The sequence below is a fragment of the Protopterus annectens genome, chromosome 8.part0, assembly GCF_019279795.1.
Source record: "Protopterus annectens isolate FY-2018-M chromosome 8.part0, PAN1.0, whole genome shotgun sequence".
NCBI lineage: Eukaryota > Metazoa > Chordata > Ceratodontiformes > Protopteridae > Protopterus > Protopterus annectens.
The window spans coordinates 945,143,636-945,159,354 of NC_056741.1; the positions used below are offsets into that span (position 1 = coordinate 945,143,636).

The 15,719-nt window shown below is 36.9% G+C and overlaps 1 protein-coding gene across 3 annotated transcripts in view; it reads right to left on the reverse strand.

Annotated features, from left to right (window-relative positions):
* The window catches only part of LOC122809173 (amyloid-like protein 2), a 1,365,390-nt gene that overhangs the window by 596,853 nt on the left and 752,818 nt on the right, over nt 1-15,719 (reverse strand). For all 3 annotated transcript variants that reach the window (XM_044080467.1, XM_044080466.1, XM_044080465.1), the window contains exon 5: nt 15,049-15,227. In XM_044080467.1, the coding sequence (XP_043936402.1) occupies nt 15,049-15,227 (179 nt within the window). The remainder of the gene's footprint in view (nt 1-15,048; nt 15,228-15,719) is intronic.

Genomic DNA, 15,719 nt, shown 5'->3' on the forward strand with positions numbered 1-15,719 from the left:
ACTTGCTTTCATTTGAATGAAGTCATCACTGAAGTGCATTTTTGGAAACAAAGTATCAGATGCTGCAATGGGCATTGATCTAAGTTAGAATGCAACATACTTCACAGAAAAAAATGAAGCAACGGGATGGACAGACAAAAGAGTTCAGGAGGAGCATGGGATCCAGATGGGGATCCTGATGTGCTGTTATGACACAACACATATCATCAGGCTAAAGACTCTCCAAAAAGACATGAACATGTTAAAATAATAGAAGAAATATCTGAAGATATACCAGAATGTAATAACTATTTTCCAAAGAGACAGCTTCAGATGCACAGATTACTGCAGAAGAATATTTTGGATCATGTGATTCATACTGCATATAAACAGCATATGTAGAAAGAAGGGAATAGACAACTACATCAGTAAATTAATAGCTGGTAAAAAACTTTTGAAAATCAATACTAGTAGTAGGACTTTCAAATCTGAAGATGCAAAACTAGTGTGTTTCATCAAGAGACTGAAATGAAGTGTGACACCGAAACAGAAGTAATTCCAGTTGATGCACTTTTGCTGCTCCGTGGAAGACCATTAAAAGTCAAGGACAGTCCTAGACATAGAAAACAGCAAAGCCATGATGGTTGAACAACCAGTGACTCTTCATTTCACTAGAGCTGGACATTCTGTCTATACTCAAGCCAAAACATTAAGGAGAGTTACTCTGAGACTGGGGTTCTCTCACATGCAGAATGCTTAATAATATCGAAGTGGAATGTTTTAATAAAACAGCATCTGCTCTTTGGTCATGCATCTACAGCTTTGCAGGTCAGGAAAAGATGACCCTGTATCTGTCTTTTTAACAAATATGAGGCTTGCCTGAAGTACAGATGACCAAAGCTATGCCCACTGGTGGCATGCCTCTAGCCTCTGAGTATAATGCAGCAGTGGCTGTAAGATTACATGAACTAAACCTGACACCAAGTACCATCATATTATCAAACAGTTAATACATTTCAGTTACTGAAGCATTAAGAATACAAAGAGACTTTCAGTAATTGTAAAGATATGTATTCATTGGTAGATAAGCAAGCATGGTCCACACCAGGAGTTGTTCAGAGATATTTCTGTAAGATTCATTAAAAATATGGTAGACAACTTGACAATGATACCATGTAGTCCATTGAGAAATACGTTCCAAGAACACAATTGAACACTAACAGATATAACACTAACAGTAAAAGCTAGTAAAGGATGTGACTGGAAACCTGCATTGTACCTGTGTCTGACAGCAAAAAAATGATGTGCACAATAATTATAGCTGTAGCTCATATCATCTTTTGTTTGGTCAAAATCCAAATCTCTCTTCCCCTGTGACTGATAAGCTGCCTGCTCTAAAGAGGACCACAAGGCAGTAGTGTAGCTAGAGTGGGGTGAGAGGGGCAACTACCCCAGGCACAAAGTGTTGGGAGCTTGATCAGCTAATCCCGATATTTTTTTAATGCAATACTGGCTTTTAAAAGGCAATATTGCATTTGCGGTCAAATCTGAGTGCTCTAGCACTATGTGTGTGGTCTAAACTGCATTGTTACATTGTAGCAAACAGTTTGCTACTGTTTAAAAGTTACAAAATATTTTTCTTTTTAACCAAAATCTAAGATCTGTAGTTCTCCATGCAGACAGGGCATATACTCTAGCAAATGTTGTCACAAGCACTTGCGAGAATTATTAATCAGTCTAAAACACCTTCACAAATTCCGGAACTACTTTATAAGAATAAGACTTATACGAAAACCGAAGATATTATCAAACTTTTTGAAATTATATACTCTCAAATCTATGGAGAACAAAACCATCTACTTGCAAATGATAATAGTGCAGGCTTCCTACAAAATCTCTATTTTCCGAAAATTGATGCAAAACAAAGTAAAGAATTAATAGAACCAATAACTATTGTTGAAATAATAACAACAATCAAAAAATTGAAATCACACAAATCTCCCGGCCAGGATGGCCTCACAGCAGAGTTTTATAAAACATTCTACATTATCACTGCACAAATATTATCTCACGTATTAAACTATATAATAAATAATAAAATCAATGATATACACTTTAATGCATCCAAAATGATTTTCATACCTAAAGAAAAGGCAGATCCCCAAAATCCGGATAGTTACAGACCCATATCATTACTCAATATTGATACCAAAATTCTAACATCTATTCTGGCTAATAGACTGAAAAAAATAACGGACATAATTATTTTGAGTGAACAATCTGGATTTTTATCATCTAGGCAAACCAGTGACAATACACTAACACTACACACCCTAATTTCATATGCCAATCAAAATAACCAAAACATATATGCACTAATTATAGATGCTCATAAGGCCACTGATAGAGTCAACATAAGATTTTTATTTCAAATCCTACCCTATTTTAACATACCCCAAGAATTATTCTAACCCTACAAATATTATACAGCAATCCTTATACAATATTATATATAAATAAAAGATGGTCTAATAGAATTCAAATCAGAAATGGCACTCGTCAAGGGTGTCCATTATCCCCTTTACTGTTTAACCTATATCTAGAACCCCTATTTTTAAACATCAAACAAAATGTATATCATAATGCCCCAGTAATATATAACACAAAAATCTCCTTGTCAACTTTTGCTGATGATCTCAACATATACTGTACAATGCCAGCCACAGACACCAACAAAATACTATCTGCTATTGAATATTTCACATCAATTTCAAACTATAAAATAAACCTTAAAAAAACTAACATCTTCCCTTTAAAACCTCCGAAACCTTTTTTACTCCTACCACTGATAGGTCAAATAAAATCTGAAGAAAAGATTAAATATCTAGGAATTACATTCTCTACAGATAACAAACATTTTTACCTTAATAATATCAAACAAAAGTGGGACCACATTTTACTTGATCTAAAGAGATGGAAAAATCTGAAACTACCACCATTAGCTAAAGTCTCGATTATCAAAATGAATATCTTGCCCAGATTTTTATACGTCTTCATGTCTTCCCAGCTATTAATACCCAAGACATTTTTTAAGCAAATTCATACTGAATTCACTAAATTTATATGGGAACCAAAAAAAGTAGAATCTCATATGATAAACTGATGACTCCGAAAAACAAAGGTGGATTAGACCTACCAAATCTTGAAAATTACTACTCAATCATAAATGCCAATAGAACTTTTAAGAATTGCAAACTACAATAAGCTAGATAATAGCTGGTCCCCACATTGGGTAAAATTAGGTTTTAAACATATTGAAAGCCTGAATACAAATCCCAAATCAATACCTTTCTTAAATAGTAAAAACATTAATGCATATAATCTATTGGAATCCCTTAAAAATTCCATAACATTAACACAATTTTTTTTAAGTCAGTAAATCTCCTTCAACCCATGATGATACTGCAACCTATTCACAAAAACCCTAACTTGAGAATTAATAACCAGCTACTTGACCTGAAAAAATTCCCACTTATAATTAATATAACGCTACAAGATCTATACCCATTTTTGAATTGCCCCACGCAAGAAATAAGAAACCAATTGGGCCTACCCAAGACATACTTGTTGATCTTAAGACAGATTAAAGAACTGTGTTTAAGTTACCTTCAAGACATAAACATAAATAAAGATGACTTAATCAAATGCAACTCACTTTGGCAAGCCCTTCTACAACACAATAAATTTATAACATGCTCATACAAACTGATCAAAGACCTGAAATTTCAAGAACGCGTACTCTTATCTAACTATTGGAAAGAAAAAATACCATTGATAGAAAACAATAAAATAATACAAGCAATCAATCTAACAATAAAATCCATATATCTTCAAAAGCTAGAATTTACCCAACTCATGATATATAATAATGCTTATTACACACGCCTTAGACTGCATAAATTTAACCCTAGAAACTCCCAATTTTGCCCACATTGTAAAGATGAAACTGCTGACCTTTTACATATGTTCTGGAGCTGTAAATGTGTATTCAAACTTTGGAACTCCCTGAAAGTACAGCTACAAAAGATGGGATATCAATCATCAATGCTCATGTGGGAATTTACGATATTACATATTCCCCCAATTAACCTATCTATAAACCAAACAATCATTCTCATTAATATCTTCTTATTAATGAAGCTTTACATAGCTACCAACTGGCTGACCCCATCTAAAATATCATGGAATAGCTTTACGAACTTAGCGACAAAACATATATTAGCCCACAAATACATAATAAACAAACAAAACAAAAATCCCAATATTTTGAAACGTTGGGAACAAATTTTCAATATTATACTTGCATAAAACATTGACTTTGGAAGACATTTACAACATACACAATAAAAATCATAACATCATATAGTAGTATACTAACTTGATGGTACTAACCCTGGAGAAAACAACTCTTATCTTTTTCCATACTATTAAATTATGAAATCATTCATGTAAATAGTGTAAATATGTTTTAATTGATTGTTTTTGTACCAGTTGTATATCACCTGTGTTTACGCTTGCGAAATGATGTATATTAAAAATAAACAATAAAGAAATATTATTGAAAAAAAAAACCTCTAGTAAATGTTTGCTACATTTGCACCGAACAGTTTGCCACAGTTTAAAAATAAAAATATTTTTTTAACTAAAAAATGAGCACTATAGCACTCCATGCAGGCAAGGTATAAATTGCATCAAATAGTTTGCTACAGTTCAAAAGAAGAATTTTTTTTTTTTTAATAATATATGTTGAAGGAGGGTTGGGATCTGAATGGCAGAGGGTAGGGAGGGGGTTGTTGTGCATCTGGCCAACACTAGAAGGAATGTCTAATTTATTTGTTGTTCTTCACTTTAAAACCTGAAGGGGTGGGTCACTGGTTCATCATACTAGCCCAGGGCTCTTGTTGAACTGCCTGCACTTCTGCCATAAGGACCAAGGTAGTAAAGGAGTAAATTTCAGCATTACATGTACCAAGGATGGCATTCGATTAGGCTGAATATTCTGGCAAAATCTGGACAGCCCTATGGAAAGTACTTTGTACAATCAATAAAAGTTTGAAATGGTAGGCAGCCACTACAACAAAATAGTGGTCTCAGAAAAGGACACAGCATAACATTTGTGGACAGAAGTGTATGACAAACAGTTGAAATCTTATGGTGAGTTTATAAAGCTGAAAGGAGACACAAAAAATAATCTAACTTGAAATGTTTACATGCAGCTGATATAGCAGGTGCAGAAGGGTCTGCTGACATCCTGTGTTTGTAAGTTATTCACTGTGAGCAAGCAGAACAACAGTTACAAGTACTTGGATTCACATAGGGAATATGATATACCCATAGCTGAGGCCATATCATCAAAGTCCGCAAAACAGGAGATGATGCCAAGCACAACAAATAATGATATTTTAGAAGATGGAAATGTTGGCCAAAAATGTATCTTTAATAAGTGGGTGTACAACTTCAAAATATCCCTAAAAAAATAATACCCAAAACCTACTACATGGCTAGTGGGTTTTAAAAAACTCTACCAAAATATACTTCCAAAAAAGATGCATCAACATGTGCAACAGAATCTAATAAGCCCCATTTGGCTGTAATACAGTAGAGAATCGATTATCCAAACGTCGATTATACAAAACATCAATTATACGAACCCAGTTTTCCAAAGCTTTGGGTAGGAAAAATCATAAAGTTTGAATATGTAAATACATATTAACTTGTGCATGTTTTTTGAACTTGTAGCCTGCCTGTGTGTGAAACATATTTTTTATTGTCCACTGGACTTGCTGAATGGTTGGAAAGTATATTCCCTGAGTGCAGAAAAAAACAAGATTTGAGATGTTTTTTATCCAGTTCAATGTATGTTTGATTACCTGAACTGTTTTATTATCTGGACTACCCTTGGTCTCAATTTGTTCGGATAACTGACTCTCTACTGTATTTCAAAAGCAGTGGAAAATTTATTCTATGGACATTAGGCCTACATCTTGGCAATACATGGAGCTCTCTTTTGACATTTAAATTTCTTCCTCTCCTGTGGCAAGATGTCTGGGATGATTCTGTATATATAAGAAATGCGATTATAGTCTGGCAGATGTACTGATCTAGTAGCATAACAATGTGAAAGTTGTAGTTTTTAAGCCAGGAGACAGAATCTCACAGGTTATCCACCTGTGTTCCACTGATTAGATAATGTCACTGGAGTACCTGCCTACCTTGTGGATGACTTTGCATGCCATGCATATCAGGACCAATTTTGTTGTGTGTGAATTTACTTGGTTACTTTCAGTGGAATGGTGCTTGTGCACCAAGAAAATTGCATTACATTTTATGGTCACTGCACTATTGAGGACAGTGCAATGAATGCTTACCTTGCTATAACTGAGACAATGTGCTCCCTACTGTAATTCCAAAACTTGCAAGTGCAAGCACTGGAATTACAAAAACAGGTCCAAAAATACAGGTGAACAATGAATGTTGGACCTTACTGTTCTCCTTTAAAGTTGTCCCTTGGAAAGCGGAACCCCACTGCACTACTGATGTGAGTAGGCTTAACCCTTCACACCCCCTATACTTATATAAACCAACACTATGACGACCTTCAAGAAAAGAGAATATTCTGATAAATGTCAATCTTGGACTTACTATATAAGTCTGTAGGTTTGATCTTTCAATTACAGTATTCTGGGACTCGCACTAATGAGCATTGTAAGAGCAAATTGTTATTCAGCATAGTCTACAAAACTGAGGGGTGTGTGTGTGCATTCTCACCAATGAGATCCTGTTACAACACATGCAATCTGCCTGGAAGCTGAAGTCATGCTCCTGATGAGCTGTGCTCAACCTGGTGCTTATCCATCCAACAAGAAGTACCTGTGCAGCAAGACCTTGCTGTCTCCTCCCTCTGGAATTGGACAGTTGACACTAAATGCTCTCTCACATTTCCCCTGACTGAATCTTCCAGATTCCAGCTTCGCTAGTCAAACCATGTTAAGCTAGGACACAGTCACAGGCTCATCCGTCAATATTACAAACCTGGCAGTAATAAATGAATCCTGGGCTCCACTGCATGTTTAATATTATAAGCTAATTTATTTAATTTATTTCAGGTGTTTGCATGTAGTTCAAGAACATGAGCCTCAAACTTGCAGCTTGTGAGTATTTAGCATCTGGACCTCACAAAACAGTGGATTTCAAAGTAACGGGCAAGGCAAAATAAATGAATACGGGAGTGAATACCAGTTCTTTATTATTCTTTGAAACAAAGATGTTCTTTCATTGCTGGACAAAATATTAACTTAAAATAAAAATTCCTAGATTGTCCTTCAAGGTGCTAGCAGGTACATTTGGTTGCGTATATGTGCTATTATTGGTTGCAATCTGCAACTGAAAGGCAAAGAAAGCAGGAAACTGAAAACCTGTGCTTTAGAAACGAACATGACTTGTAATAAAGCTGTAACATTCTGTACTGCATCGTAGTATAAAAAATGTAGAGCACTTGTATTTTCTGTTGCCTTAGCTGGAGCATGGAACAGGGACTAGCTATTTTAAAGATGTACTTTGTTTCTATTTCTTGCTTTTATGTGTTAATCAACTAATTTGGGAGCAACTCCATCAGATTGATTATATTCTGCACAGTCTTAGGATGACCTGGCGACCTCTGTTGCAGACAAGAAGTCTGGTTTGCCTATTAGGATATCTATCATTAAAAAATTCACCAGAACTTTGTACTACAGTTCCGCTTTGTATTATACTAATTTTCCTTTAATTGCTCTATAAAATTTCTCTTAACTATTAAATCATTGTTACATAATTTGCATCTATTCTTAACCAATGTTTTCATATTATGTCTAATCTGCTACAATTATTTAAACTGTATTTGCTTTTTGTATTATTTTTAAAGACTGTAAAATTATTGTTCTTAAAATGCTTCTCCCCCTGGCCTCTGTTGAAAATGGGTTCCTACCAGACCTCCCAACTGTCCCGAATTACTCGGTTTTTACCGAGTTTTGGGGACCAAATAATGGGGTGCCACGATTCACGAGTGGCACCCCTTCGTTCCCGATTTTTTTTTCTTTATTTTTAAATTTTTTTATTTTTCACAAGATAGAGCTGACGTCATCACGTGCGTGATGACGTCAGCTCGTCAGGGCTACCAGCCTGTCGGAATCAAGCTTTGCACAGTTTAAATGCTTCCCGAGAGCGGGAACAGAAAGCAAGGCTGTGTTTTCATTTAGAAGGCTCGTCGGAAGTAAGTGAGTGCGGAAAGGATTTTTCAAGTTTAGAAGCCTGGATTTCCTCACTGTTGGCTGCATGGAGAAGGATTTATTTTATTGCACGCAGACTGGAGAAGGATTTCTTTTATTTAGAAACCTGCCTTGATTTCCTCGCTCTGCACGGAGAAGAAGTGTGTGTGCAGAAAGGATTTCTTTTATTTTCCTCGCTCCTGGCTTGCACGGAGTAAAGGTAAGTGTAAGTGTATGCCGAGACTGGTGGTGTGTGTGTGTGTACAGGTCTGGGTTTCTGCTGACAGTGAAATGAAAAACACATTGCCGGTGTAATGCCCATCAGTGTATGTCGAACGTTCCTCTTTGACTGAAGCCTAAGAGCTTTGTGTGTATGAATGTGCACGTATGTAGGCATATAAATGTGTGTGTGTGTGTGTGTGTGTGTCTGTGTGTGTGTGTGTGTGTGTAAAGATGTATGCACTTTGGGTTGACACTGAAATTCTTTGGACACCCAATCGCTCACTGAAAGGAAGTACAATGTAGAAGTTCAGGCTGTATCTGGAATATTACTGTTTATAGCCAGAGAGAAAGAAACGTGCGGTAGGTAAAAAGTATGCAAACTACAATTGGCAAAGAGCTGATTATCTGATTTATTAGAAGACCCATTGAGTGTTGGACTCATATGCAGCAGGTAACAGAGTGGAATGAGGGAATGTGATTTTGATAAACCTCACTGACTGGCATCGTGGATGATAGTTGCAAGGGAGACAGAAATAACTACTTCATAGAGAAAATGGTAGGGCACTCCAGGGTAGTGCCTAAAGGGAGATGTAACTGTTGATTTACTTTGTCCAAATGTTTAGGATGTCTTGACAGGAACATAACTAAAGTTCATGAAGTAATTATTGCGTAAATCTTTGACATTAGCCAAAACTGCTCTTCTCAGCATCTGCAGTGTAGCCAGAATTGTCGCCTTCTGTAGTTCATATGGGAGGCATGTACTAATAGCATAGTTAAGTAGTATCACTGGAACTGCCTGGGTATCTTTCTGCCACAGTGATCTAGGTTCTATGTATGAATCCTGATATTTTAAGACTTTACGTCTCATGGTATGTAACACACTAATTGTTGGTGCAGCAGTTTCAGTGATTACTGGCCTGGGGACTACTATATTTTTTGGATTTGCTTTCTTTATTGCTGGTAATGGGTCATCCCATGTGATATAAACTTCAGCTCATGACTGTAATGCTTTATTGCTTATGTTTCCAGTGCTTCTCAGCTACTTCTATATAGTAATGTTTACACAATCTCTAATTCAACAGTCTTGCCATATTATTGTGCCTTTCGCTGTACAGCTATCAGCCATGAGTGTGATACACTCAGCAGTGGGATGTGTAATTTGTTACCAGTTGTGTTTTGTATATATCGGTTTTGCTCACTTTCTCAATGGACGCTGTAAACTAACATATACTGAGCCTGCTAACATGGGCCACCATTATTAGACTTTTTATCTTTTGGTTTCAGTTCACCTCTTAGCCATTCCTGTGTTAAATATTATTCAGCATGAAGCTGTTGTAGAACTTTTCTATACTTGCCACTATTTGCGGACCTTCCAATATTCTTTTCTTCAGGTACTTTTCTTTAAATTCTTTCATTCTGTGATTTTTCTGCACTTTTTGTTGCTGTCTGATTTTTATTCCCAGGGAGAAAAGCTCTGTTTGTTTACACTGCATTAAAAGTGTGCATGTGTATATGTCTAAGTTTCTGTCTGTGTGTGTGAGTGACTGCGTGTTGGGCTTTACTCCCACACCATGTAGGTGGAGTGCTGGTTTCACAGTAGCCTTTCCACTGCAGATTATTTCGGGGCCAGGGTTCTGCACTCCTGAGTGTGTCCTCCTTTGTACGAGATGCCTTGTAACTATGAACTTGTCGGTTTGTCAGTTATTCCCTGTTGCAATATTACCAGCTTACTACTTTTTTATGTTAAATATGCAATTAATTCTGCAAGGGCAGCAGTCAGAGAGAAGCCGTTCCTCACCGAGACTGAGGTATGTGTGTTTTCTATTTTCCTTGCTGCGTAGAGAAGCCATTGTGTGCTTGTGTCATGTGTGTAAGGGTGCCACTAGTTATCTAGCAACACAGGCAATTTTGTTTTCAAAATAAATATATCTTATGTTTGGATGGTATTTTTCTGCAAGATTGCCTCCACATGAGTTCCTACGGCTCAACACCTACAATATATGTCTATCTGTGGAATATCTATCGGTCTGCCTGTCTAGCAGATTATCTAAGGTCACCAGCAGAAGACTACTAGTCTGCCTTGTCTGCCCCATTGTTGCAATTGCCACCCTATAGTTGTACCTACTCACTGCTTAATTTCCACTTGTCTCATATATGGCATGAACTATTTTGTTTTTCTTTGCAGTAGCCATTATGAGAGCACTTTGCAGTTTGCCAGTTTTTAAATAAAGACATTTATTGGTTCCCAATTCCCATACTGAAACTTCCCCTTGTACTTTACCAGCTGTACCCTTCCTCACAATTAGAACGTCTCACATTATTTTCTTTAAAATCCAATTTTACTGTTGTCTTTGTTTGTCCAGCTTTTTGTGATAAGAGCTTGAGAGCTATGGTGAGAAGTGAGAACTGAATTTGTATTCCCCCATTATTGGCTTTTTCCAGGTTTTTTTGTACTAAGAGTTTGAGAGCTATGGTGAGAAGTGAGAAATGAATTCACTAAATTGATAGCCATTAAGTTTGTCTTCCTATGTTTCAGGAAGTTGCTGATTTGGCATAGTAGTATGTTCTGACTGTAGTGAATAGGGACCTGGGTTCAAAATTTGCCAGTGAAATGCATGGTGGTAACACATTTTATTCTAACAACTTTACAAAAATTATACAAGCAATGTTTAAAATGTGTCCTTGGTTTTTGACATTTTGTCCCCCCCCAAAAAATATGAAATTGTAAAGTGCGAGACACTGTGTGCAAGATGCCTATGGCTTACACTACTGTCATTCTATTTATAGTGTGGGTGTGGATTGTGGAAGTAGACTTTATGATGGAAATGTTCTAAATTGGGCAGTTTGGTTCATGCTTTTTGTTTCATTGCCTACAGTACAGCCTACAATAAACAATAAATTTAAAATGCGCTCAGTCAGGAAGGTGTATCAAAGAAAATAACACGTATGTTTCTTGTTTTCTGTGCAAGGGGCCAAGGATTTGAAAATAGCCCAAAGGTAATCTTTATCCACCACTGGCCACATGCATTTTCTTTGGATGTGGTGTGGGTTTCAATGCTGTTTCAATGAATGTGAGTTTCAAGGGCAGAGAAGTTTTAATGCCAAGCCTATTTTCATTGTGAGATAGTATTGTTTTGTTTACCAGATGTCTATTAATGTTTCTGCATTGTTGTGCTGTAAAATGTAAGAATAAAATCCAAATCATTGTAGAAGTGAAGCTGTATGCACAATTTAGTGTCTATGGTAAATGGGGCGAGCCAGGTAATGGGACATTGGGATGGCTGCAGGGGGACTCTGCCATATTTTGGCTGTCTGTTCAGTTTGCGTTTGAAAGTTGGTATCCCACATCTCCATTGGAGTGGGTGGGGTTACATAATTGTGTATGCAAATTAGATGCTAATCAGCGTACAGATTTGTACCTATTTTTCATGGGCCTTGTCCAGATTTTTGATGTTTCCAGGTTGAGAGGTATGGTTCCTACCCATTCAGACTTTCTTGTTAATGAAATGTAAATAAATAAATAAATATATAACAAGGGGTTTAGAAAGTAGATGGTGGGACTGGCCTTCTGTTGATCTGTGTCAGTTACTGCTTTCTTGATTTTTGTAACTATCTTCAAGCCATTATGTTGACCAAAACTCACAAGTTTATGTTAGAAAAAAATCATTTGTACCAATTTGGGTTTTGCCCTATTATGCAATGAATAAAAGAAATAAATAACTGAGGAGGAAGACACAGACTCTTTCCTGCATATATAGTTATGCATTTCTGTATTTCTTATAAAATGTTGCTTAATTAGACTGGTTTGACTGTGTTTTATAATTCCTTTTTGTGCAAATGTGTGACATCATTAACATACTGTAATGACTTAATTTTGTTACACTAAATTACATGAGCATTTTACTGGTTATATAGTCCCTCGTGGAAATTATGAATTCTTATGTCAGTATATCCTCTTATGTAAACTAAAAAGAAAAAAAGCTCACAAATGATTAGTGTCACTAAACGGTGAAAAAGTATTTATATTAGCAGTTCCATTCCTTAAAATCACTTGGGTTTCTTCAGAAATGTTTAAAAACACAAAGAGCCACAATATACATGTCATATAAAGCATGTAATCAGCTTAAAAATCAGCTGACAATTAACGCAAAGTATGCAAAGCGCGTAGGTTTCCTCCGGGTGCTCCGTTTTCCTCCCACATCCCAAAGACATGCAGTAGGTGGATTGGACACTCTAAATTGGCCCTAGGTGTGAGTGTGTGCATGTGTGTGCCTTCTGTGGAAGGTTGGGCGCCAGGCTGGCAACTTGACACCGTAAAACTGAACTGCCAATCATGAGCGGACAGATGATCCGCTGTGGCAACCCCTAACCGAGAAAAGCCGAAAGAAGAAAAAGAAGATGCAAAGTATTTCAATGTTCAGTGACATTGCTTGTCCATGTAGTTTTTTGGTTTTTCATTTATATACCATGATGAACATTTTGAAGTTTTACTATTCAATATTCTGTTATTTTTTTTACACTGTTGTTGACTGTAAGTAAATACCTCTCTACTGCCCATTGGAAAACTGACAAATACTGATACCCACTGGAATTAACTAGGCATCACAATAAAAACAGCTGGTAAGCTGAGTTACAGAGTGAGTCCAAGTACAACGAACTACAGGCCTGCTCTTCTCTCAAGTTGGGGGGTGCACATTCCTTTACTGGGTGCTTGATGATGCACTGAGATACCACACAGTGCAATACATTTCTCATCTGTACCTCATCTGGAGGAACAAGTTTCTTATTTTTCTTCAAAAAAAAAAAAAAAAAAAAACATTGGTCTTCACAATGAAGACTTTCAGTGTCAAGAGTTGTTAAGTGTGAATCCAAGGCAAAAATTGCAGAATCACATTGTACCATTTATAAAGCATTACTAAGATATGCAACTAAACTTGTAACCATGGTGTGAACTTGCTAGCTAAGACCGAGTAAACCATAAGACAAACTGCTCCACATTTGGAAGGCTATGCAGTAGGTCACAAGATGGGTCACTTGTGAGTTTTGTTGTGTCATATGTTTTTGCTGTGACAAAGTATGCCACTATCAAGAGGGCGAACTAGGGAAGGGGAGAAACCAGGAAACACCTATCATGACTGCAATATCATGGCCACCACCCAGTTACTAATCCAAACTCCCTACAGTGTAAGAAAGGCAAAAAGTTAGTATGTCACATTGGATGACAATAAAAAATAAAATAGGAAAAATAAATCAGAAGAGATATGTTATTTTTCTGCTGATTTTTCTGTTCCACTAGAATCAGCTGTACAGGACGAATTTCTATCATGCTTTGAATTTAACTGTTAGAAGCAGAATTAAACTTGTAATTCTGCCCCCTCCCCTTGACAAGAGAACCTAGGCAGCACATTGATCCTGCATGGATGCTGGACTTGAACAGTGCACATATTTATTATATTCATTTATTTATTTATATTTCTTTTTCAGGGTTAAGCACTGATCTCCATGGACCTTTTCAAACTTAGCCAAGGAGCAGCATCTGGTGAAATGACTTGCTCAGAGTCATCCATTACTTGCAATAAACACAGAGGTATCACACCCCAAATGGAAGGGCATTCACAGTCTTAAGTCACTGTAATTAGTCCTCTGTGCCAATCATTGTTCAAATATCCTATTAGGTTATTAATTATTGTTTCTCCTGTCCATGCTAAGGCAATCTGAGTAGTTTATAGGTTAATAAGTTATCACCAGGCAATCAGTCTATTGGAACATTAGGAGCCTATCCAATGCAGATCTCACTGTTTCCTCTAACTATGAAGGCCTGTGTACATAAAGAGAGAGAGAGAGAGGGAGAGAGTGGTAAGGTAGTTAATGACAGTGTGTGTGTGTGTGTGTGTGTGTGTGTCTTTCGGCTTTTCCCGGTTAGGGGTCACCACAGCGGAACTCCGGTCCGCTAATGATTGGCAGTAGAGTTTTACGTGCTGGCTTGCCAGGCCTAAAGCACAACCTTCAACGAAGGAATGCCCATTCACGCATGTCGTCACACAGTAGACGCTCTAACTGAGAATCGAATGGGCAACGTCTAAGTGTGAGGCGACAACGCTACCGCACCACCACCACCGCAGTTAATGACAGTAATGGACATATTCATATTCTTAGACAAATACAGCCATTGAGAAGGAAATCTTTTTTATGGTTACTATGGTTTCTGTGGTATATACAAAATTATCTCAAATAAAATCAAGCACCATACCTAAGAAAACACTTCAAGGCTGCTTTCCTTAAGGCAGTTATGAATGATTTTCTAATGTTTTTGGATTGATTCTGCAACCACATGGACAGCACAGTGAACTAAACGAATTCATTTGTGCCATCCATGCAAATTTCCACACCTACACTAAGCCTGACATATACACCAGGAAGCAGCCAACTGACAAGAAATAGCACAGCACCTTCTATATGGTCACCAGCAGTTATCTCATATGAGATAGACTTGTTAAGATGCAACATTGCGTCCACGTATGTACTAACAATTAACATCTCATACCTCTGCTGTAGATTCATTGCTCTGTCACTGTTCAATGCTGCCACTGTAGTCGTCTCTTTTATCATCACAGGAAGCTCTCGGGAAGGACAGCAGACGTACTCCACACCACGAAATCTATCCATGGCACAAGGAAGTAGCATACCATAGCTGTGTAGTTCAAGTTCTATAACAGTACATGCCTGAAATACAAGCAAACAAACAAATAAATACATAAACACCAGAACAATTAAACATCCATCCAATGTCATGTATGTAGACAGAAAACTGAAATGAAACAAACAGAAAGATCCTATGCCAGTGTGTGCTTTCTTACAGATTCATATATAGAGCAGCACCCTATGCTCCAACAGAAAGGATCTGCTCTCACTCTGCCACCTAGAATATCCAACCTTGATCACTAAAATTAATTATTATTATCATGGGGTCTTCAAGTTTTTTTTTTCCTTGTACAGAGTTTATTTATTTATTTATTTTTTTGACCGGGTTGGTCTGATTGAGCCAAAGTCCTTTTTTCAGAGGAGGCCCTGGGAGAAAAGCTCCCCAGATTACGTGATGCAAGTAGAAACAAAGAACGGATACAGTAAATTTTCAAAACTCAATTACAGTAAATTATAAAAAAGAATTAAAAAATTTAACATAATATAAGCACATAACTTCTGTTTTCCACAGCT